At 43.2% G+C, this 24766-nt stretch overlaps 1 protein-coding gene across 1 annotated transcript; it reads right to left on the reverse strand.

Moving 5' to 3' along the window:
* Window positions 1–6206: 6206 nt before the first annotated feature.
* FOXJ1 (forkhead box J1) lies at window positions 6207–24714 on the reverse strand. Its single transcript, XM_084832364.1, has 4 exons — window positions 24635–24714; window positions 22833–22890; window positions 20890–21463; window positions 6207–9331 (listed from the first exon to the last, which is right to left on the reverse strand). The coding sequence occupies exons 3-4, from the start codon at window positions 21409–21411 to the stop codon at window positions 8510–8512; spliced, it is 1344 nt and encodes a 447-aa protein (XP_084688490.1). The 5' UTR covers window positions 21412–21463; window positions 22833–22890; window positions 24635–24714; the 3' UTR covers window positions 6207–8509.
* Between the last annotated feature and the right edge of the window lie 52 nt (window positions 24715–24766).

Here is a 24766-nt window from a genome sequence, read left to right on the forward strand (position 1 = left end):
AAAGTTTTCCAGAACCAATACGAATTCTCTAAGGTGGGTCCTGTTTTGGGAGATCTTTCTCATCTTGAAAGCTGCATGAAAGAACAGGGGTGTCTCCCATTTGAAAGCTGCCTTCCCACAATGAAACGGCAGCTCCACTGCATTGCATTCACTTGTGATGTTGACCTGGTTCCTCTACTGACACCTGCTCACCACATTGCTCTACAAGTATGTGGTGTTCTTTGCTGCTCATCAGGTACCTCTGTGCCACTGGAAGGTCATTAGGAGTTCACCCTCCCTAACCTTTCATGTTTTCCCTCTCCCTGCCTCCAACATCTTCACAGAGCCAATTGCTTCTGATCATAATTAGCCTCAAGTGGTTTCATCTGTTACCCTCTCCTTTGTGTGCCTTGCTGTAGTGCTTCATTCTACAGGTACCTGGGTCTTCTCTCCTCCTCCCTCAGCGCTCTGCACTGGAGAGAGCACAAGCCTTTTCTATGACATGTGCTCAATTCGCTTTTTTTTCGACAAAACTAGCGACCTTATACTCCTCAGTTCTGCTTCCTTCCATCCAGCTTCTCTCTCTAGAATGTGAAGTGCCCTCATAACCCTTTTCTATGCTGCCCAAAGAGGGAGGATATTATAGAGACCTTTTCCCCCAACTATGCTAAATGCCTATATGGGGGGGGGGGGGAAGTCCTGTAAACCTGTATCTGGAGCCCCACTATGGAAAAAGTGAAAGGGAGGAAAGGATTAAGCACCACTCTTTTACCCTCCCCAGGCCGTTTTTCCAGTCTTGATCGCATATTCCCAAAGCTGATTTTGGCTTTGGTTCTTTTAAAAGGCTGTCAAAGTAATTCTACATGCTTCTGCATATAACATCTAGTCTGGCCCTAAATCCAGGGTAGGCAACCTGGTACCCTCCAAATATTTTGGATTACAATTCCTGTCAGCCTTAGTCAGCATGGCCAGTGGTCAGGTATTATGGGAGCTATAGTCCAAAACATCTGGTGGGCCCCAGGTTGCTACCCCTGCAAAACACTGAGGTCCAAAATGTTGTTTGCTACCCATTTTCAGTCTTATTACAGTCATTGCCTAACAGTACACCTAGATTGCTTGCTTCTTAGGCTTTTTAGCACTACCCAGTGATTGCTTTTCTGCTGTCCGCTGCATGTCTGCCTCTTATCTTAGCCTGAGCTGTACAGCAATGGAGATTCTTGAGCTATATCAGCTGGTGCTGTTATTCTTTTGGCTGTTGAAGGTGACGATGTCTGAATACTGTAAAATTCCATGAATGAGGGAGGGCAATGATGTCATAAAAGCCTTTTCTGAAAGCATGCTAGCCCAAGACATATATGAGCAATTTTATCCTTTAAAGGGTTGGCAAGTATGTCACCACATGCCTCGGAGGGCTCCTTTCCCTTGCCGTTTGTACTAAGCTGTTGAAAAAGCTCCAGTACCAATAGGGATCAGAAAAACAACTGTAAGGCTGGAAATGAAAATTACAAAACAGCTGCACCAATTGAGTTCCTAACAGGTTTTAACACAAGTCTTTATCAAAGGAAAAAGTTTCATAGACTTTTCTGGAGAATTCCCCCTCCCTTACTTCTTACAAAGAAGAATCTTCCAGAAAAGTCTTTGAGAGATTTTCCCCTTGATAAAGACTTGTGCCGAAACGCATCGGGAATTCAATTGCTGCAGCTGTTCTTTTTGATTTTGATGTTGTTGAAAAAGCTCCAGTAGATGACATTCTGAGGATGCAATGGAAGCGAAGAATTCCATTTTAATCTTCTTGTTAATAGGCTGTTGCTGTGTAGGCTGGCAGGGGATTCAAGCTCCTCTTGGCTTAGGGAGGTTTGGAGCTTGTGGCTACATGTGACTGGTGGTGCTGTTCCCCTCTCCACTGCACTGTGGGGCTTGTACAGAGGGATGGGGTGGGAGTTGCATTGTGGGGTTGCCCTGGTTGCCTCCTTGTGTGTGTGTACATGTGTGGGAAGGTAGGGTAGGAACTGGGTAGGGTGGCATCATGCTGAGGGTGTTCCACTCTCACCTTGTGTTGATCAGTGCCTTTCAGGCTGTTGGTGTTAAGAACATAAGAAATTGCCTTCTACTGAGTCAGCCCCTTGGTCCATCTAGTCCAGTATTGACACTGACTGGTAGCTGCTCTCCAGGGTTTCAGGCAGGAGTTTTTCCAGCTTTACGTGAAGATGCTGGGGATTGAACCTGGGACCTTCTGCATGGAAAGCAGGAGCTGTACCACGTAGTCACAGTCCCTCCCATAGATAACTTAGGTGCTGCTAAGTTATCTATGGACAGACCTGACATAAGAAATTGCAACATTCAAAAAGCAGTGAGGGAACCTTTCAACCTCCCAGGGCACTGTGATCTTAAAGTGGCTATGCTTGAACAAAGGAAAGATTATGACATGAAACAGATGAACTGCAATTCATTGTGAGGGTCAGTTCTATCTTCTCTGGCTTAAATCAGGATGAAAGTGTTTCTTGGTTTTTAAATCACACTACTTGTGTTAATTAACATATTAATGCCAAGATGTCTGTGTCATCACTAACACTAACACTGCATGACCATTGTTAATAATGTAATTATCACTTTCTGTACTTTCTGCATTTCATTTCCCTCTAACCAAACATACATGTGTATAGTTGTGCTGCTTTACACCAGCCTCTCTCTCTTTCTGTGCGTGTCTCTCTCCATAAATACCTGTAACTCAGGATCACACTTCATGCATCTGATGGAAGTGGACTGCAGTCCATGAAAACCTATGCCATAATAAACTTATAAGTTATTTAAGGTGTCACAAGACTCTTCATTATTGTTTCTACTGGTATGGCTTTGCTTTCTACTTTGCAGCTGGGAGTGCATAGGATCTACATTATGCTGGCCTTAGCAGCTGCTAGCATAATGGGACCATAGGAATCCACTGTAACCTCTTGGCAGATCTAATCTAATGGCTTTGGCTGTATGTCCTTGAACTGAGCTGCCTCAGGGGGCTCCTATTTCAGCACAGCTGATTTGACGAGGAATCCTACAATTATGAATAGCATTTGCTACAGGTTGGATACTGAAGCAAGTTTGAAAAGTGAGCCAAGACCCAGGAAATTCCATCTAAGGAGAGACCATTGGTTCTGGTATTGTGCATTATACTGAACCAATAATTAACATATATCCTATATATGTGGCATATTATAACCCAATACTCTCCATGAGAACACTATACTATACTACCACCCATTTTATACTTTCTGCCCTTACATATTTTTCCTTCAGCAATTCCTACAGGGCACAGCTGAGAACAACAAAATGTTCTGAATACATTACAGAAGTGGGAAAGGCAGTTTACATTTTTTATTTTTTTTTTTAAATAGCGAACAGTTTTCCATAGAAAAGGTTAAATTGCACACATTTTTGCAGTTTTTCAGCATCAGTAGGAAACAAGCCCCCAACCAAGACATTAAAATGGATCAGAAATTGAAGTATTAATTTAAGAAGAAAAGCAAAACTCTTTGACAATGAGTAACTTTGTGATGGTTTTGAAAGCTGTGCAGCCTATATCTCCAAGTCTGGAAGGACAGCCAGTTCTTGGAGCACTTTCAGAAGAGAATATTGATCAACTGAAAGCACATCAGTTGTACAATTCTGAACCAATATGAAACTGGACTTGATTTGAGTTCTGCCCAACATTGCTATGTTACACCAACTATTGTGGACAGAACATAGCAGAATATATATGATCCCCCAAAAGAAACACAATGCCTGCCCAGAGCAGTCTGGAAGCTCGGTTGCAATTCTGTATGTAGCTTATAGTGGAAAAGCCATGAATGGATAGCACTTGACGCACTCCATGTGTAAGCAACCCATTTTCACTGTAGTGGTTTTCATTAAAGTATTTGTGGAACTATAGTTTTGGGAGTTTGCTGAGAAAACTTTGTGTCAGATTCCCTGACATTTATTGAACTACAATCCCCAGAGTTCCTTGGGTGGGAGTTTAATAGGGTTGACCATTACAGAGGCTTGAAACTGGTTTACATTTGTACTGTAGACCTGTTCAGAGAGGTCCCATCTTTGTTTCCTGTTGCAAATGAGCTTTGTAAGTAGATTGCTCCATATTGCTCCACTCATCTACTCCAGAGGTCCACATTTCTCATACATAAACTTTAAAGGAGCATAATATAGATATGTGGTAAGCCAACCAGGAGGTTACTTGGGATGATTCCATTCTCTCACAGGGTTCCCTTTTATGCACAGATGAGTAGTTGCTCCAGCCAACTGGACATATTAGTCTTATTTGAACTTCCATATGCTGATTGTCTTGCAGATCTGGGTATATTGTCTAGAACTGCTCTAGAATTACCCCCTGCTCCTGAAGGTGCCTGTATGGAGACTGGGACCAGAGTTTTAGCAACAGTCAATCCAGAAATTCAAACCAACTTCAGTAGAACTAAAACTGATCTGCACCTGTTGAGAAGAGCTGAAACAAATTCAGAATTCTAAATTTGTAAGACAAACATGAATTCAAATACCTAATTAGAAAAACATTCAAAATGGAATGTACAGCTGTCTGGGGACTTCTGGACTAAGTTGAAGTGAAGTTACCGAATTTGAATGGCACCCATTGAAATCAATGGCAAAATTCCCATTGATTTGAATTGTGAAGATTGCAAGCATTTTCGTTGTGAATCTGAATATATATGTGTGTGTGTGTTTTTCAGATGTATATTGGACCTTCAAATCCTCTGGCATTTCAGTTTTTTTGAGACTCCTAAGTACAGCATTTTGAAATGCCAAAATTCAAAAATATACAGCGCAAGCTTAACGCTTCCATTGAAATCAGTCAGATTTAAAACTGCTGAACTTTGTATGGCTCATGCCCATTAAAGGGTGATTTGAATGCACTGAATTATAATGTTCCCACAATGTTAAATGTGGCAAATTATTCCTCAGTTATTTGTTTCAGAACTGACTCTGAATACCCAGTTCATTTTGCATATGAATTCCCATTTCACTTTAATTCTGAACTCTATGGTCTTCCATCATTTAAAATAAGGGTTTTTCTTTTCCAGCAATTACCCAAACTATTTTTAAAAACACCCTTTTAAATAAGCGAGCAACCCCCCCCCCCAAAAAAAAACAGCTATGTACACATCTTCTGTCATGATTAAGGCTTCAAATATTGTTTCTAATAACAACAAAGCTAGTTTTCTATTTTTTCATCTAAACACACTCCCCCCTGCCACCCCACCAAATTCCCATATTCTAAGTAACTGTAAATTCACTACATTTCCAGCCTCAAAGGAGTAGGTTAGTATCTCAATTGCTCTAACTTGAATTCTAGGTCAGTTATCTCTCTCCCCCCCCCCCCATTATGTTTAGGCAATCCAAGTGATTCCCAGATACTCTTCCATATTCCCACTGCAATTCAGAGAGAGTGATGAATCTTGCTAGGCTCCAGGGAGCTCTGGTGTTTTTTAATAGCACTATTTATACCAGTTTGCCCCAGATTGTTATGAAATATGAATGTACTTTGCCTCCCATTACGGTGCTTTTCCAGGTGCACAGATGTACCCATAACTTTCAGCTCTGTGTGTGTGGCCTTGGAGGCCATGTGCTTTAGTGCCCAAATAATCATGGGTGGGTAGGTGGCAGCAAGATGCTCAAGCTTTAGTGCTCAAGGGAGCTAAGGCATCATTTCCCTTTAGGAATCTCATACTTGGAGGGGTGGAAAACTCTATGCTCGGGTGAGGTTTATTTTATTTCTGGGAGGATTTCTAACTTCTTGCAGATGCCTCAAAGTTGGTGCTGCAGGCAGAATAAATGGCATGTCCCTCCCGCTCCCCAAATATGGGGCTAACTTGGTGCTTCCCAGAACTGCAGGCTGGAAGAACCCATAGGTCTGCCTTCTCCAACCTGGTGCACTCTAGATGTGCTGGCTGAGGATGATGGGGGTTATAGTCCAGCACATCTGGAGGGCACCAGGTTGGCAAAGGCTGCCATACACACATAAAATAATCTCAGAGGTTGGATATGGTAGATAAGCTGCCTGTTCATGCCTTTCTAGACTGATAATGTGCACTCTGGGGGAAGTATTGCATTTCCACCAGACACAAAATATCATATTTAGAGTCACATGCTTGGAAAACGTGGCAGATTTCCACAGCAAAGTGCAGCCTCAGGAGAAGATGTATACACAAGGTACAACAAATCAGAACCAAATATACATTTATTGCGCACATACACACACCCTACCCCAGATCATTTGGAAAGGTGTTCAGTCTCCTGTCTAAAAAATGAGCTACTTTAGAGAAATGGTGTGAGGATGATTGTAAAGCACAGTGAATACTAAAAGTGCTATGAAACAGCAATAGTTCATCATCACATCTTGCACACTAATGTAAGCACAGAGCAGTAGCATTTGTGGCAAAATGCAAAGAACTAAATTTGGATTCTCTGTTCTTGAAGAAAGTAATTTAAGTAATTTAATTTATCCATGATGTGGATTGTTTTTGGCAACTCTGAACATGCAGAGTTTAGCACAAGAAATAACCATCTCGAAGTCAAATGATTGCCCCTGGAAACCTAATTCTTTCATTCCAGTAATCTAATGGACATGCATTTTTGATTTCACAAAGAAACTTGCCCAGATGCCTTTTCCTATTACTTCGTGCACACGTGGTTATAAGGATGCATGCATCACAGACTGATCATCGTATTTGCCGTTGAGAAAAATAGCTCTTGGGCTTTTGAACTGAGGGCAAGACCTCTCCACTAGTCTGATTAAGTGCATGAGAACATTACCATTTCAAGATGCATAAGGTAGCAGGGAGACGCAGGAGAGTAAGAAATTATATAAGTGTGTTTTGTGAAAGTTCTATTAGTTTCTCCATCTCCTAGATGGAGATATTACCCTTAAAGTGCAACTGTTGTATATCTCTTTAAACAGGTAACATATACAAAATATCATGATGTTGTTCCAGACAAGGCTACCATCTTTCCAGACAGAACTTCCATGACTATTGTGAATTTGCATATTTTACTTTATTTGGATGCATGCAAATTAACTATTGTCTCTGGGCTAAAAATACCTAGTTGGGTGGCAACCTTAGTTCTAGGAATAAAACAGAATAATAAGGCAGAGTGAAGCTTTAAATTCTTGTTTACCATTTTCATTGCATATACCGTCTTTGGCCTATAGTCCTCCACTTAAGTCTAGAGCCACGGAATAACATGAACATTAGGAGTTGTTTTGTTTAAAATAAGCCAACACTAAATTGTCAGTGGCTGGGGACTCACATGTAAGAAGGCATTAACTAAAGCAGATAAATATTTTAGCAGTCCCCATGGTTGTCTGACCAAAGGAGAGGAAAATATAGCCCTTCATAATTGATCAGCTGATTTGTCAACTGATTTGTCAGAGTCTGTCATGTGATCACACAAATTCCTTCATAGCTTCTGGTTAGAAAAGGGTACAGTGTTTTGTTAGTAGTCCATAACTTTAGAGGATCTGCCTGCCATGACTTCATGTTGAGGCTTTACAGTCAGTCAAGACTGCAAAACTGTAAAGAATTTGAGATACAAAAATAAGTAAAAAGGACCATCAAGAGAACATCTGGTCCCCATTTATGGATTTTTTAAAAAAATCCTCTCCTGGCAGGAATTCCCACTTGCATATTTTCATTACATTTCCCTCTGTATAACCAACACTTGGTACACTTAAATCTTAATTAACATTATTACAAACAATCTTCATCCCCACCCCTGCAATACTCTACTGATTGTGCCCTGTAGCTAAAAATATAGGTTTCGTTATAGATATATAATAGGCTCTATTTTAAAAGTCTTAAATTGTTGATTCATTTCTGAGTATACAGATTGCAACATCTAAACTAGTCCTAGTGTAGACAGGTGGTTGCGACTCCTAGAGTACAGGTGGGAATTGTATTTGCCTACTACTTAATTGACCCATGTTTTACCTAGACATTTTCCCTGGGTAGAAACAGTACAAACACACTCACACAAGAGAGAGAGAGAGAAGGAGAGAGAGAGAGAGAGAGAAGGAGAGAGAACAAATGGACCAGAGAAGGAAGAGGAAATTACAGATGATCTAGCATGTTCCTAGTCACTGGAAAAGGCTACCTCTTCCATCCTATTCAAATGTCCTCCCCTCCCCTACAAGGAACATATGCCCTTTTCAATCCCCTCCACCCAAAAAGTAGAAAAATCCATATTTGTTTAAAAGAACACAAAAATAAGTACTGTATTATTATTATTTGTTGTCTTTTGGGGGTACAGAGTTCCCCATATGTGTTGCGTTCAGATACATCCAGCCAAATTCTCCAGATCTCTCCCCCTCCCCCGCCACTTCTGTGATCCGCTTGGTCCCAATTCTAAAGATGTCTCATTTGTTAGAGGGTTCTTCTGTTTGTAAAGTCCTGCAGCACTGGGGAATATCTTGTTCATACAGCCGGTCAATCTGGGATGATCTTGAGCTTTCCAGACAGGGATCTGTCTCTCATTAAAGACACCCAGCATTGCTCCAGTCATTCATTTCTGTCTGCAAAGAAGGGTCGTTAAGTTCAAAGAGTGGATCCATGTTGACAGAACTCGAGAGGTAATCATTTCTCCCCTCATCCCAGGGATGCTGAAGAAAAGAAGTGGCAATGAAGGTTTCATCAAAGTCCAAGCTGTTCTGGTTGGATTCTGTTAGGACGTAATCCTGCCCCACTGGGCACCACTCCTGTGGGCAGTCAATATGTCTTCCATGCACAGTCAAGTCTACATCCCTGGTTATGGGGCTAATAGGAGGAGTGATCTCCAGATCCTCAAAGGTGGAGAAGTCACCATTTAAAGTGGTGTCGAAGATCGCCTCCCAGTCAAAGTCACCTTTCAGAGACCCAAGCTCTGTCTGTTCTTCCTGAGTAAGCATAGGGGAGCTGGCGAGGCGGGCTGTCTTGTACATCCGCTTTGGCAGCGGCTGCTTGCGCTTATGGCTCATTTTCCCATCCACTGGGTTCCAGTTCTGGTCGCTGGTAACTTCTTCAAATTCTTTGAGCAGCTGCTGAGACTCCATGTTGATTTTCAGGATGCTGTTGTTGTTCTTCCAAGAGGTTGCTGCCTGGAGAGCAGAAGAACTAGAACTGGCATCCTGTTGGATTCTTCCGGTGAAGGCTGGATGGATCTGGACTGGGGGCATCCTGCGTTTCTTGAAGGCGCCATTCATCAGCCTGTCAGCATACTGAGGATCAATCTTCCAGAAGCCACCTTTTCCTGGTTCATCCTTCTCTCGTGGCACCTTGATGAAACACTTATTCAAGGACAGGTTGTGCCTAATGGAGTTCTGAAATCAATTTTTTAAAAAACAGAGCATAATGTAAGTAATTTAGCAAATAACCCCATCTTGGTAGAACATATAGCATGAATGGAGCTGAAATGGCCATATGCAATTATGAAGGTCTTTCTAGACGGAAAGAAGGCTGAAAAGTTTGAAACAGTGAAACTAAAATACATCAAATCTGGAATATCACAAAAGTATGATGGCTACAGACAAATGGAGGGCCATCTTTATTCCAATCTGGCAAACTTCCTCAATCTGGTGTTCTCCAGATGTCTTGGACTACAGCTCCCATTGCTCTCAGCCAGCATGGCCATTGATGAGGGTGATGGGTATTGTAGTTCAACATTCCCAAGTTAGAGAAGGCTGCTGTTTACCTTGAAAAATATGGACTCCTCTCTCTCATCATGGCCTTTAAGATCAAACAAGGGCACTTTTCTGATTTTATCATGAGTGCATTCAATTCATTCAATAGTTACATTCTTGGTGGATGTCCTGCAAGTATGCACTTCTCTGAACTAGAGTATTTTCTGGAAGTATTGAGCAAGACCTTTCATTTGTGGTGGTTTTTAGATGCCACAATGGCAAGTGGGAAGGTGTACAAAGAGAGAGAGAGAGATGGTATGTTGGTACCCTGGTTTTTATCTGCTTTGTGTGGTATATGACTACATAGAGTTATTTTCATGGTTTGGTTCTCTTAAAATGTTATAATTTGCCCTGAGCTCTCAGAAAGAGAGGGACAGAAATCTTAGGCCATGCCTGTCTATACTACACATTTATAGCAGTTTCAGACCTATTTGTGTGTCCAAGGGGGTTTCTCCACAGCAGAAGGAGATGGAAGGAGAAGCCAATTGTGGCTTATCCAAATTTTTCAAGGAGCTGGCTTTGCTCTGTGCAGGGCTCCAGAAGGAAGTGTATCGCACCAGTAAAAGTTGCTTCACAGAACATACTTCCGGGTGGGGGGTGGGGTTGGAGTGAATGTCATCTGATGGGTAGGGGCTGCTCAACCAATCAGAGAGGTTCCCCCCTTCCAGGCTCTCCCTCCCTTTCTCCTTTGATAAAATCCCAGGAGGTTTCCTCCTGTGTCACTACATAAATCACTCTCCTTCTCTCTCTCTCTCTCTCTCTCTCTCTCTCTGTCTCCCCCCGCCCCACATATTATTTATCCTGTTAAAGAACAATCACTAAAAGAACACAATGTTCTTTCTGCCCTGATCAGCCAATGATGAGATCAATTGAAGCTTCGAAGCTTCAGAGTTTTGACATTAAAGCTCCTAAATGTGTTATTTCGATTCCTGGGAATCTAGTAACTCCGGGAGTGCACATTTTGGGGACAAGTTTCATTGACCACAATGGGAGTTACTTCTGAGTAGACTCCATCTATCTATCTATCTATCTATCTATCTATCTATCTATCTATCTATCTATCTATCTATTAAATTTCTTAATCACCCATCTGGCTGGTCACCTGGCCACTCTGGGCAATGTACAATAATACAAACAGTTTAAAAACAATAAAATTACACATTAAAACATCATTTTCTAAAATTTCCCTAAAAGGTAAAGGTGTCCCCAGTCAGTCGTGTCCGACTCTAGGGGGTGGTTCTCATCTCCTTTTCTAAGCCGAAGAGCCAGCGCTGGCCGAAGACGCTTCCGTGGCCATGTGGCTGGCACGGCTGAACACCGAGGTGCACTGAATGCTGTTACCTTTCCCGCCGAAGCGGTACCTATTTATCTACTTGCAATTTCTTGCTTTTGAACTGCTAGGTTGGCAGGAGCTGGGACTGGAGATGGGAGCTCACTCCGTCACGCAGCACTCGGGTCTCGAACTGCTGTCCTTCCGGTCTGCAGTTCAGCGTCTTAACCACTAAGCCGCCGCGGCCCCAAAACCGGTTTGCCACAGACCGCCTCTTGCTCGCTATGTTTGTGCTAGGAAAGACAGAGGGGAAACGAAGGGATGGGAAACCAGCCCCCTTTGTAACCCAATGCTGCGCAGGATCCAGTGACTGAAGGTGGCAGTAGTTATTTTTGAATGGCAATAAACCAAACAACAGAGACTTGCAGCTTTGGGAAAGCACTTTAGGGAATTAGTGCTTCAAAATCTGCTGTTTCAGTTGAGGGGAATCTCTGTAAATGCTGGTGTGCACATTCAGGGGACAAGCCTCACTAACCACAATGGGAGTTACTTCTGAGTAGATACTAACTGGTTTGTGCAGGGATGGGAAACGCACAGGAAACACCTCTTGACCAGGGTCACAGTGAAAGGCACACCCCTGGGCAGAGCTAGCAGACCCGAGGCCAAGGCGGGGGTTGGGGCACACAGCAACTATACCGAAGAGAACCTGACTTAAGGAAAAGAATTGAACTTTAAGCAGTTTCAGGAAATCCGGTTTTCCCTGATAAGCTCCAGGGTGGCTGCTGGATGGCCACGGTGTCATGTATCGCTAACAACCTCAACATGCAGTTGGTTTAGAGTAAATCGCTCATGGACACACACACACACTCACACGGCTCTCAAATTGCAGCTCTCTCAAGTGATCTCTAGAATACACAGGCATCCATTCTCACATTGTTCATATAGGCACATCTGTCCTAGTCTGCTCCCATCTTTCCAACACTCCCCCTAATAGTGAACTTTGATGATGAGCGCCAATGGAATTGGAGCCAAAACGGGGTCCACTGAGAAACAAGAAAGAAGTATCAATATGCTCGGAGGGACCCTGAGGTCTGTAGATCTTAGAGAAAAAAAAAGTTTCATAAAGATGGTAAAACACTCAGGCGATTAAAAATCCAAAAACAGACCAATGGTGGCCACTAAGCATGTTAAGTAGCCATGGAATATTAAGCGTCAGTTAGAAAAGGAAATTGAGGTGGATGGAATGGTGTATCCTGGAAAAGGGCCTGGATAGGTGGGTGACATCATGATAGGAGCACTCCTGTTGGGAAGTGAGGTTATATAACAACATTTTGTTGTAGGTCCCACTTGTTCAGTCACTAAAAGTGAAATCCTATGCTTGTTTGGACAGAAAAAAGTCCTACAGCTCCCAGCATTCTCCAGCCAGCCATGCTAGCTGGGGAATGGTGGGAGCTGTAGGGCTTTTTCTGTTTAAACAAGCATAGGATTGCACCTGAGTCAGACAAGCTAATATGTCTGATCCAGTCCAGTGGTGGCACCAGAAAAAAATGTTGATGTTGAAAAAGAAAGTGCAAAAAGAATACTGAGGGGGGAATATGTAAATTATTCAGAGAAAAACTGAAGTTTGTCAATAAACCATAGTCCCCATTAGCAGTGACGGCAGTGTTCTCTGCAGGTTGTGGTAAAGAAGGAGATTAGAAGTAGCTTTTAGGAAAGCACGTGTCCACTCTTGCTGTCCTGTAGTGCTGCTTCAGGAAAAGGTAGAAGTTTGTACTTCCATAAGCTCCAGCTCATGAAGAGTAATTAGAAGGGTATTCCTTTAATACAAGAAAAAGCTAATGCAGATGCCCTGAGTGTCACTCGTCATATGATCAAGATGCTACATTAATATTTCAGGAACTAGGAATGGCTTCTTTCAGGCTGACTCCCAGTCCTCAATAGGACTGCAGCCTAAATATACAAATATGCAAAGTGTTTCACATACCTTGTCTTGCACATCCTCAAAACAACCACACGATGTTTATTAAACTTATTCTGTAGATGGGGATATTCTGTAGATGCATTGGTAATAGCACACTATCTCATGGCTAGAGGACCAGGTCTTCAAAATCCAAATCCAGCACTTTAGGTCTGAACCAGAACTGGTTGTACTGCAGTGAAAGGTGTAAATGAGTAAAAGAAAGAACCAAAGTGACCCATGCATGGTACTGAGGGAATCAAGTTTTTAAAGACGTTGTAATGCAAAAGAAGCCTATAAACAGCCATTTTATTGCTAGGTAAGATTTTCCCACTCCAGTAGAATATCTTTGTTTTCACACTCCAGTCTTTGTGTTTCTATTTTTATAACCTTTGTAGCAGCAAGTGCTTCAGAAGCTGCCATCTTGAATAACAACAAAAATCCAGCCGGGACTTTGGAGATGTGAAAGAAGCCATCTTCACATATTGAGGTACCACCCTTTGATGCACCCTTGCCCCCAACCTGGTGCCCTCCTGATTTATTGGGCTGCAGCTCCCATCATTTCCAGCCAGCGTGGCCAATATATCTGGAAGGTACCAGGTTGAGGAAAGCTGCCTTGCCGTGTTGGGGCCTGCAACAGATTCATATATCCCCACCTGCCCTGCCAATGAAGCACCTCACAGTCAGATACAGACATAGTCCATGTTGGCTGCGTCTGAAAATAGGAGCTCCATGTCTCAAGCACAGTGAGGATACACTGAACTTCTGAGCAAGCCCTTTGGGTCACTTCAGCCAAGCGACTCAAGCGTCCACATTCATAGCTAGGGATACACTCAGAGGCTGGAGGCCACAGTGACCTACTGAAAAGATCATTTTGAGTTTTAAACATCACCTCATACTTCATCCCTTTGTAGGGACCAGGGCCTTGCTCAAAAACAACAGTGGTTTGATGCATGAAACAGGAACTGGAGGCCAATAGGGAAAAAAGGATTCAAGTTTATATTTTCTCTTAGTTTAGGGAAAAATAAACTCCAAGGCTCCCTGTCTTTTTGCTGATGGTCCCTATGTCCCCTTCTCTCTTCAGTGATGACCATGGAATACACACTTTCTGCTTCATTGATTTTAGGTAAAAGTATTCACAGCAACATCTGCAATGTGGAATGGAGAAGACAACCATTCCACATCCTCAAGTTCAGGAAAGAAATGAAAAACCCTTTCCAATACTTCACAGGCCAAAAAAGTAAACCCAGCATCTTACAACCATCCTGGCTTTTAAAATTCTATGCTAGCCAGAGAGCTGAAATTGTGACTACAGTTCATGGGTTATCTCAGAAACCACAGCTACCACAGTATGCAGTGGTACTAAGTACAACAGCAATACTCTATGAAATAACCACTTAATCTAGCACAGACAGGGAGGGAACACCACACAAACACCACTCACGCTGCACACTTGTTGGTCTGTTGGGTTATATTTGTGTGTGCGTGCGCACACATACATCTTTGTGCTGCCATGGATCATTCTAGGGTTGAATTGGGCTTTGTACAGAATCATCCTCTGAATCATCATAAAAAAAGAAAAATCATAGTAGCTCTGAGAACAGTGTGAAAGAGAGAGACCCAAAGAAGGGTTTCAACAGAACATTTTCTGTTCCCTTAGAGCTATTCTTAAAAAGAATGAATGTGTGTGTCTAGAGTGATGTGCACAATCAGAAAGCAAACTCCATGATTGGGTAAATAACACCCTCGTACAGAGCACAAAGCCAGGAGGGTGTTAAGAGATTGGATATGGTGGAGGATTGTGTGTGAGGGTGGTTGTTTTTTTTTTTAATGTTGCCTAGATATCTTTATGCTTATTCATCCATAATCCGTATTGCCAAAGAGCAAAAGCAAGGCTTGAATGCCTGGAGGGCTAAATAAAAACCCATTCCTCTAGGCTGAAACTCCCGGGGCATCTTGGCTCCTTTCCAAAGCACACAGCTCCCACAGGAATCTCTCTCCATCTCCTCCCTGATTATGGGTGGCATGACATTTTGACTCTGTGTCTGCACCTACAGGAACTGGGGTTGGCAAGGCGGGTGAGAACATGGACATGGCTGGAGAAAAGGAAAAAAGAAAGAAAAGGGGAGAAATTCCTGCGAATGGGCTGGTCTCCGATGAGTCAGGATTTACTGTTTAATGAAATCTTACAAGGGTCAGAGAATACTCCCCTCCTCTGTCTTAGAGTCAGTTTAAATCTGCTGGGCTTGTCTACAGTTGATTATTATCCAGCTAATTAGCATATTTATCATTTTTCCCTGCAACAATCCATTAAACCACCTGCATCGTTGCAAAGATAAACTGAATACTGTTAAAAATAAAGGAAAAAAGAACCTAACCTAACAGGAGTTTGTACACACAGACAAAAGCCCATCTCTTTCCTTTCTGCCCACTCCTTTATTAATTCTATAAAACATAAAAGATCGGATCCAGATTTATACTGGATCAACTGCACCCTCAAAAATGAACTTCCCCTCACCCTCCTCCCCATGATGGTAGCTCCTCCTGCCCCCTGAAAATGCTTTGGTATTTGGGGGAGGGGATCCCCCCAAATCAGGTGATCTTCTCACAGAAGGCTCCTTCCTCTCGCGGAAGGCAGATTCTGGATGCAACACATTGCATCTCAGCTCTAGAACAATCTCATGAGAAACCTAATGGATTTAAAAATTTGACGATGGGTTTGGAAACTTGGTATCAGATAAAGTTCACTACTTCCAACTACCTTTACTTCTTCTAAACTACCTGGTATCTGGCTGCAGTTGCCTATGTGTGAAAGCCAAATCTAAAGTGCTGGATTTGGATTCTGAAGACCTGGCCCTCTAGCCATGAAGCAGTGTGCTATTACCAATGCATCTACAGAATATCCCCATCTATAGAATAAGGTTCATAAATGTCATGTGGTTGCTTTGAGGACATGCAAACACTTTGTATATTTCTATATTTAGGCTGCAATCTTTTTCACTCTTACCTGGGAGTAAGCACCACTGATTTACTTCTGAGGATTGCAGAGGATTGCTTTAGAGGAGAAATTGCATACATTGCTTTAGAGGAGAAATTGCAATATGATTATTATTTTTAAAAATGCCTAGCTTCTAACATTCTGCCATTCTCCTAACCAGTTGGACACTTGTGTTACCCCAGCTGTTCTTCCAGTTTGAATATTCACTGTAATTGGCCCAGGAGTTGCTTGGCTTCTCCCAGAGATAACTGAGCCACCACAGTTACACACATACGAACTGGAGATGCTTCTGCTAATGTTCACTGGAATCATCCATCGTGGTTTCTTCATACAAGGCTCAGAGATACTACACAGGTTGACTTACTTCCCCTTTTGATACACTTATTTTGACTTTTAATCCAGCTGTTGCCATCAGTGAAATAATTTTTGAATAGCCTGATTACCCATTTTCTTTTTGCAGGTGCCTTAATGGTGATTCTTGTGCTGAAACTTATCATATTTAATTAGGAGCGCATAACATGATATAGCAAATGGAGCATCCAAAAGATGGGTCTTGTTTTAATTAAATTAAACATTTTGGTTTCATTTTAGAGTGTTTCTTACTTATGCTTTTTAAGGGTAGGATTATCTTGTGACTAGCACTGCTAGCTAAGAAGAAGATAGGCTAATTCCTGTAATTAACAAATTGGAGTGTGGTGGAAAATGCCTTTTGGCAATGAAGTCCTTGGAACATCCCAGCCTCTCATAGCTTTCTCTCTCTTCTCTTTCTTTTCTACCCTTCTTTCTCTTTTCTCTTTTTGTTAGAAGACTGCAGCAGAATTAATGTCATTTCAAAACAATATCCTCATGTCATCAGCAAAAAACCTGAACAAGTCACAAATGATTGAAAGTGTGTCTAGGAAGAGAAATGGGGTGGAGGAATAGAAGTGCAATGATTATATGTTAAATGCAAATGTTACGTGGATTATTGGAAGCTGTAACTTTATAAAATGGCCCCACGGAATATATTCCAGGTTTCCAACTATAAATATCCATGATTCCCTGGGATACATTGTGGTTGCTTTCCAGCAAGCTTTTGAAAAACCAAGTGATGTGACTCCAGTTACCTAACCCTGAGGTTTCTTCAGATTAATGTTTTTACCCAGTTGAGGGAGTCTTTAGCATTCAGATGAATGTAACACTTGCCCAAGAGGTTTGACATAGGACAGAGGTGGGGAACCTGTTGCCCTCCAGATCTTTGTTAGACTATAGCTCCCATCATCCCTGACCATTGGCCATGCTGATGGGAGTCATCCAATAACATCTGGAGGGCCACAGGTTCCTCACCCCTGACATAGGATGAAACACACACACACACACACACACATACATAGCAAGAGTGTATGGTTCACTTGGTAATGGTAAATTGAAGATTGAAAAGTGTCCCTTGGTGAGTGCATCTTGGTGAGCATTTTGGGACAAGAGTGCATCTTGGTGAGTGTTACTTAGACCTATTTAGATGAGAAATTACTGTGGCAGTCAGAGGAAGAAGATGGTAGGGAGGTGCTCCTGAATGTATGCGGATGTGAAAGAGCACATAATTGAATGAGGAGAAGGAAGAAGGTTCTTTTCTAAGTTAACTTTCCCAAAGAGTCAAAGATTCTCCCAGTGGGCCTAGAATAATGACCACCAGCCCCCACAGAGGATGAGGTTCTCGCTAAGTAGACAGGTAAAGTCCAGAACACACATTACAGTTATAGGTATATCTTCCAAAAAATGACCTCTCTGATACAGGAAGTGTTCCACAGTTGTTTCACTGAGAATTACTTACCATCTAGATCTCTGCCATCACCCACCCCGCACCAGTAGCCAGCAAGAGTATGAAGTAGAGATTCACAGCGTGATGGCAGAGTTAAGTGGTTCTCTGTGTTATGACACAGGTAGGAATCCCTCACTACCACAACACTGAGACCAGTTTCAGCAGCATTCTCATGGTGACATAACAGGAGCTCCAACCTTAAGCCATCTGTCCTGTGTCTCTCTCTTGTGGGCAGGAGCACCTTGCCTCAGCAGGCATGTCAGAGACCTAGCTGAGGACAAGATCTATCAGGAGGGTTGGGCACAAGCTCAGCTGATTGTGCTGGTAGCCTATTGACTGGCAATGAATTGACAATCATCATCTTTGATATCATCACCATTGTATCCAGCCATGTAGAACCTAAATGACTGACCAACAAATCACTTAGGAGAGAAGAAAATGTTATTGTCCAGTCCAGTCATGGTTGTCCAGCCCTGTCATAGGATTACAGTGGGTGCTTGGAATATGTTGGTTTTCACATCCACCATATCCATACTGTATGGATATGGAGGACATAATATTGATAGTGGAGATGTGAATTTCTGTTTTCCCTGGAGCTGTTCACATGACACAGCCTATGAGGTTGCGGTGCATGTGGGAAGCATGTGGCTGCCATTTTGAATATGGAACCCCCGCTTGGGGGTTGTCATGCTGTGTGAACTTGGTGAGCGTGGGTTATGTGAGGGTTAAATAACCCTTGCATAACCAATGGACTTGGTTTGCATGATCAGAACACCCACCATGGGTTGTTTAAGCTATGGTGAGCTGCAGCACGTGCATGTGTGTGCCAGCCAGCATTTTGCATATTCAACCCCTGACTGGAGATTGTCGTTGTGTCCAAACCTAGCCACTGTGGGTTATGCAAGGGTTAAACAACCCTCCCATAACCCATGATCACCAGGTTCACATGACATGACGAGCAGAGGTTGAATATGTAATCTGCAGCCCACAGGTGCCAGGCGCTGTGGCCCATCCAAACTGGGTCACTGTCTCACCAGGGCTATTTGAATTACAAATGATCTTAATGAGGCACATGGATGTTGCTACAGTAATACAGCCAGCGTCCAATATGCACTTTATAAAGCCCTGGTGAACAACCCTTACTTGGATTTCCCCAAAGGCAGTCTTTCCCCCTTTTTTCTTATCTAGGTTTTTACTTGTTCAGTCTTACAAACTGACTGTGGGCTTCTTCTCATGGCAGCCCTCAGCCCTGAGGTAAATTTCACTAAAGTCTGATGGGTTCACTAAGCCTCTTCTAGAGGAAAGTTGTAATATTTCTGGGTTGTTGTGTTTTGTTTTGTTTTACCCTTTTAGGTACTGAATACCACCAATTCTACTCTTAGACACTACTCCCTCCTGCCTAGTAACTTTTCTCACATATCTATTGCTCCTTCTTTCATATGCTTCCCGATCTTCAATCTTGTGAAGCATCCAGTGGCATGGATGAGGGACATCCATTTCTTTGGTTTCTGTGGCAAGTATTAACTAATCCAGCCAGCACCTTGGATTTCCATTCCCCCAAGTGCAGGAATTTGGGGGAAATAAGGTAATTTTTCCCTCAGGTAATATTATCTTTTTATACCCCTAAAAGTGTTTTCTTTCTCTCTCACTTTCTCCCTAGTAGTGTGTGAACCAGTTGCTTGTTTTGAATGCACTCCTAGTGTGATGCAAATTGGCCTAGTGCAGCCTTCCCCAACCTGGTGCCCTCCAGATGGATTGGACTACAGCTCCTGTCATCCCCAGTGTACCTCCTACTTGTGAGAAACCAAAGTCTGGATAATAGGAATTAATCTGATAGGGTCCAGGTACTAAACATGGAAGCTAGTTCCATATACAAGGGGATGGTTTTCAAAGCCATCCTAATAAGATTACTTTTCCAGATCTCAGTGGGAACAAAGACTTTTTCAGGGTGGGGCACAAGGTTCATGGCAAAGCTCGACAGACTACAGTTGGGGTATATTCAAAATTAAATTTCTAGAGAACAAGTATCCTAAGAGCATTTGTTATGGTTATATTTTTATACTCATAATAACCAGAGATATATAAGTGATACTTTTGAGGAATAATCACGTTATCCAAAATACAGGATGGGGAAGTCAGCTGCCACACTCCCTCTCTCCATGGCTCCTCCTGCCTCCCAGCCTTGTAGTTCTTTTACTCCAAATCCCCATTTGTGACTGACTGGATTAGCGGCCGTAGCTGTCAGAATAAGATTGAGGGAGAATCACCCCTGGTCAATGTTTTAAATATGTAATCAATCTCTGTCTTGGCCACTATATGTCATCTTCCCATCTTTACTTCTCTTTATCCCTCCACCTGTTTCCTTCTCTCTTACTCCTCTCTTTCCCCCTGTTGTCATTTCCACATTGACACATCCTTTACTCTGGAGTATCCTTGCAACATTATAGTTACTGTGGTTGTTGGAGTCACAGAAAAGGGACAATCATTCCCTCAGTTATCCACATCCATTTGTCCTGCAATGGAGACAGAATAGATCATCGCTACCTTTAAAAGGAGAAAATGCCTGTTTACATTGTTCTGCCTTCTCATTTACAACAACCTCTGTGTACTACTAAGTGCTTACTCCAGGCAAAACAGTTTGATAGGTAACATACCAAGCAACAGTAATTGTGCCCCGGGGAGAAGGAAGCAGAAAAAGGAGCTACAGCACGAATACTAGGAACACTTGGTTGCTTTTTAATGTAATCGGTAGGTTACCAAGAGATCTGCTCCTCTTCTTTTGCCAGAGAGTCCTCCAACCTCAGGGACGACGATCCAGGAAGTAGGGTGCTAGTATCTCAGGAATGTAGGAAAGGGTTTGCTGCTCTGTCACAGCTGTTTAGGGCCTTTGGACAAGTAGCTAAGATTCCCTCCTTCAAGACCTTAGGAATAAGCCTACTTTACATAGCATTTCCCTCACAGAAGAATTATGAGGTTTAAAAAACTATGTGAAATTGTCAGACACAGTCATAATAAGCCACAAAGGCACCTAGGATGGTAGCCTTGAGCCTCAGAGGAGAATCAACAGAACACTGGGACTACAAGTGCACTAGAACTTCACTCACATTATTGGGTGGCCTCTCTCCAAAGGTAGAGGCCCAAATGCAGAAGGACACAGACCGTCCTAGCCACCTACCTGCCATGTGGGGTCAGCATGCCGGAAGTAGCAGAAATTATCCGTAATCCATTTATAGATGTCTGAGAGGGTGATTTTGGTTTTCTTGCTTGCTTCCATTGCCATGCAGATGAGTGTGGCATAGGAATAAGGGGGCTTCACATGGGGATTGGTCTTGTAATCTATGTCTTCCAGGGGTTGGCCTTGCAGATGTGCAGTCCTGGATGTGGAGGAGGAGATTGGCTTGCCCGGGGTGTGGGGCATCCCCATGCAAGCTGGATCACCAGCCAGGGGGGAACATGGTGCAGCAGAGCCAGGGATTTTGTGATAACCATGAGGATCTGTGCTGCACGGGGAAGAGGATGACTTTCCCATGTTGGCGTTGATGATGGAGAATTCTTGAAGCCACTGTAGGCTGGTCAAGCTGTCATCGAGGTTGCCTGAATCCACCATGCTGCTTTCCTGACCTTTCTCTTCCTCTGACTGCGTGTTCAGCCAGCTGTCAGTCATGTCAGTGGAAGCCAAAATAGGCAGGTCCAACATTCAGGAATTGTGGAAGAACAGGAAGGGGGGTAGAGGGCAAGGGGTGACAATCCTGCAACAATAACATGAAGAAGTTCAAGGCCCCTAACAACTGGGCAGCTCTCAAACAAACACTTGGGCGGGTTGTTTTCCAGCCAAACACTAAAAGCAAAGGAGCCAAATATATCCTGGATGTAACCCCAGAGAATTGAGTCACACTTGGGTGTAGGAGCCCCTTCTCAAATCCTCCTCCTTGACTAGTCAGCTTTATGTAGGCTGTAGAAGTAAGATAGGTGGAATTCACCCAAATGTTTTTCCCCTTTTGTGGAAAGATTTTTCTCAAAACTGCCAAGAATCTAAGTAGCTGTGTTCCTCTTGAAACACCATTACAATCCAGAGAGAAACATGCAACTGAAATGAACTGTGGTACCTCCTTCTGGGTAATAAGAGTTTCTTCGGTTTCATAAATGCCAGTTACAAAACTGACGCCCTCCAGCCTTTACTAGATCAATCTGAGTGATATGGAGCGGTATATATTTTATCTAGTTCTCATTTGATTTCCCATTTAATGTGCAACATTGTCATCTTTTTAAAAAGCAGCAGAGATATGAACATGGATATCTAAGGCTACAATTCTTTACACTCTTACCTGGGAGTAAGCCCCATTAAACTCAATGGTGCTTACTCCTGAATATACTTGTATAGAGTTGTGCTGTAAAAAAGACTAGACGTGTTAAATATACACCTAGTTTTTGCCTTCAGAATTCATAGAGGGGATGTTTAATGTCTTTCCAGAATGCTAGGAATTTCCAAACCTACCCTAGGGATACACATTCAGTAAAAATGGAAAGTCTATCTGCAGCAACACAATCGATACACTGAAGCACTTTCATGTAAGGCAGTTGGCACCCTATATGGTATCTGATTATTCTATAGATTTCAGTGGAATTTAACCTCATATATTGGGTTTAGGGTTGAGTATTGCTTCCATTGGCTTCATATGGAGCTAGACTAGCTTCAACTTGAGCTAAGTAGGCTTATAGATAGGTTTAAATTTATACCTAGGCTACTTTTGCAGTCTTATTGAGCTTGTTTGCAATCTATATGACAAGAAGTTATTCAGGTTGTGGATTTGCTAAGAGATAGTGGCCAAGAACGGGCATTGAAGCCTGAAGTGCTATCTCTAAACCAAAACCCCAAACATATTACACAGAAATTACCGATTACCATGGGTAATTTCCTCCATCCCCCTTAAGTGAAAGCTTTGTTATATACATTGATTGATTCCTGGGACAGTCCTACATTAAGGTTTGGTGCTATAGAAGAATCGTGTGTTTAGGAAGGAGGGGGATATCGTCTTCACAATATAAGGTGATGTAGACATGCAACTAAACTCCCCTCTCTTCGCTGACCTACGAAATAAATAATTCCGTTTATCTTACCTGATCCTACGAAGAAAGCTCACTGCTGCCAGATGTTTACAACTAAACGGGGACTGTGCTGTGGGGTGAAGAAAAAGAAGGAAAAAAAGAAAGGGAAAGGGGGGGTAAATTTCAACTGTTCTCCCGTTGGTTAAATTATGACGCCCCTCGCTGCCAGAGCCCTTTTATTCCAGAGCCGCTGTGATTTGTAAGCAACAGAATGACTGTCAATAAGTAGCTGCTCCAAAAGGCTTCTGTGGATGCTATGGCGACGCTCCGCCTCCATAAACAGCTTCTGCCTTTCCCATTGGTCCTTGGATCTCCATGGAGAGCGCAATCACTTGACAGATACCCCCTCTTTCTTTCTTTCTTTCTTTCTTTCTTTCTTTCTTTCTTTCTTTCTTTCTTTCTTTCTTTCCCTCCGCAGTTCTGCTACTTTGCGCAAACTTTGTTTTGTCTCTCATCAATCTCGCCCGCCTCCCCCGCCTCCCAACCTCCACCTCCTTCTTTTGCCACCAGTTAGTTTTTAGTTACGGAGCGCAGGAACCCAGGAAAATGTGGGTTCTCCAAATACCTAATTTTACACAAATAATGGTGCGCGCGCGCGTGCAGAGAACAACTCCTCCGCCTTGCACTGCCTTGCTCAGGGAGGCCGATTGGTATGTGGTAGCTGCGCCGAGGGGGGCGCTTGGGAATTATTGCTGTGAGTTTCATTAAGACAAATTAAAGTCCACTTGAAACGGCTCCCAGATGCCCTTTATTCTTCGGGATGCGAGAGGGGGGGAGGGGAGTGGGGTGGGGGGACTCCTCTGCCAGGAACAAACAGCCCAGCAACCAGAAAGATCCATGCCTTGGAAAGAAAAAGGAACGATTTCAACCGCCTGCTCCTTCCTTTCACGAGGGCAAATCGTTGCCTTCGCGCCCTCTTTTCACTAGCCGTTGCTTGGCCCGGCCACAGCCACAGTGGTGATGCTTCCCCCGCCCCTTCGCCTTCCTTTGCGTGCGTGTGCGGGGGGGGGGGGGGACACAAAACATCGAGCAAGCATATAACCGCTGCTTTGAAGTTGTATTTGCGAGAAACCGCGGAAGAACCATCGCAGGAGGAGGAGGAGAGGGCATTCATGTGCAAAGGTCTTCGCTCTTCTTGAACCTTTGCCATCGCTCATTAACAGTTAGCCTTTCATGCTGCGAAGAATTTGGGGACCAAATGGATCCCACGCGGAGCTGCGGGGCAGTGAAGGGGCGTTTGCACCAGGGATGGGGCTGGGAGGACAGACAGCATCCGTTCTCCTCTATACCTGCCTCACTTCTGTCTGAAGCTGCCTTCATCTGACCTTTGGGTAACCCGACGTAATCTGATCGAGGGGTGGAAAGAAAGAGGGGTGGGGGAAGGGCAGACCCTCAATCAGAAAGATTGCTGGGTCTTTCCCCCCTTTTAATTAAGAGGCTACAGTCACAGACCTGAATAATAGGCTCTCACTCCCCCCCCCCCGAAAAGGATATTAGGCAATTATTGCATTTTAAACTGCATTTCCTTCAAAGAGCTCAGGCCAGCTTATATGGCTCTCTGCCATTTTATCCTCACAAGAACCCTGTGAGATAGATATGCCTGTGAGATAGATGACCCGGCCAAGAGCATTTTGTGGCTGAGTGGCAGTCCCAGCACTCTGTCCCATTGCACTCTCTTGCAAGTATGTTTTCTCCCCCACCCCTCACCCCTCATCTCTCTCTCTCTCTCTCTCACACACACACACACACACACCTTTCATACCAAGTATACTTCCACATGAGACATTGTCTTACAAACTGAAGTTTGAGCCTACCTCTTCTAGGCTAGCTGATGCTCTTAGGCGCATTTTGTTATGGAGAGTCTCTGTACTGCTTTGCTGTGCAGAGTTGGACTGTGGTGACATCATGACACCTGGCTAGTGGTGTCCAAACGTCTGTTAATCAGT

This window comes from Heloderma suspectum, chromosome 2 (genome assembly GCF_057233095.1).
Source record: "Heloderma suspectum isolate Gila_16-S chromosome 2, 16-S_ref, whole genome shotgun sequence".
Taxonomy (NCBI): Eukaryota; Metazoa; Chordata; class Lepidosauria; order Squamata; family Helodermatidae; genus Heloderma; species Heloderma suspectum.

What these genes read in the sequence shown, in the direction of transcription:
- FOXJ1 (XM_084832364.1), bottom strand. Translation starts at nt 21,411, where the DNA reads ATGTTGGACCTGCCTATTTTGGCTTCCACTGACATGACTGACAGCTGG. An exon ending in ATGCTGACCCCACATGGCAG is followed by an intron (nt 9,332 to 20,889) that starts GTAGGTGGCTAG and finishes AATTGATTTCAG; the next exon opens with AACTCCATTAGGCACAACCT.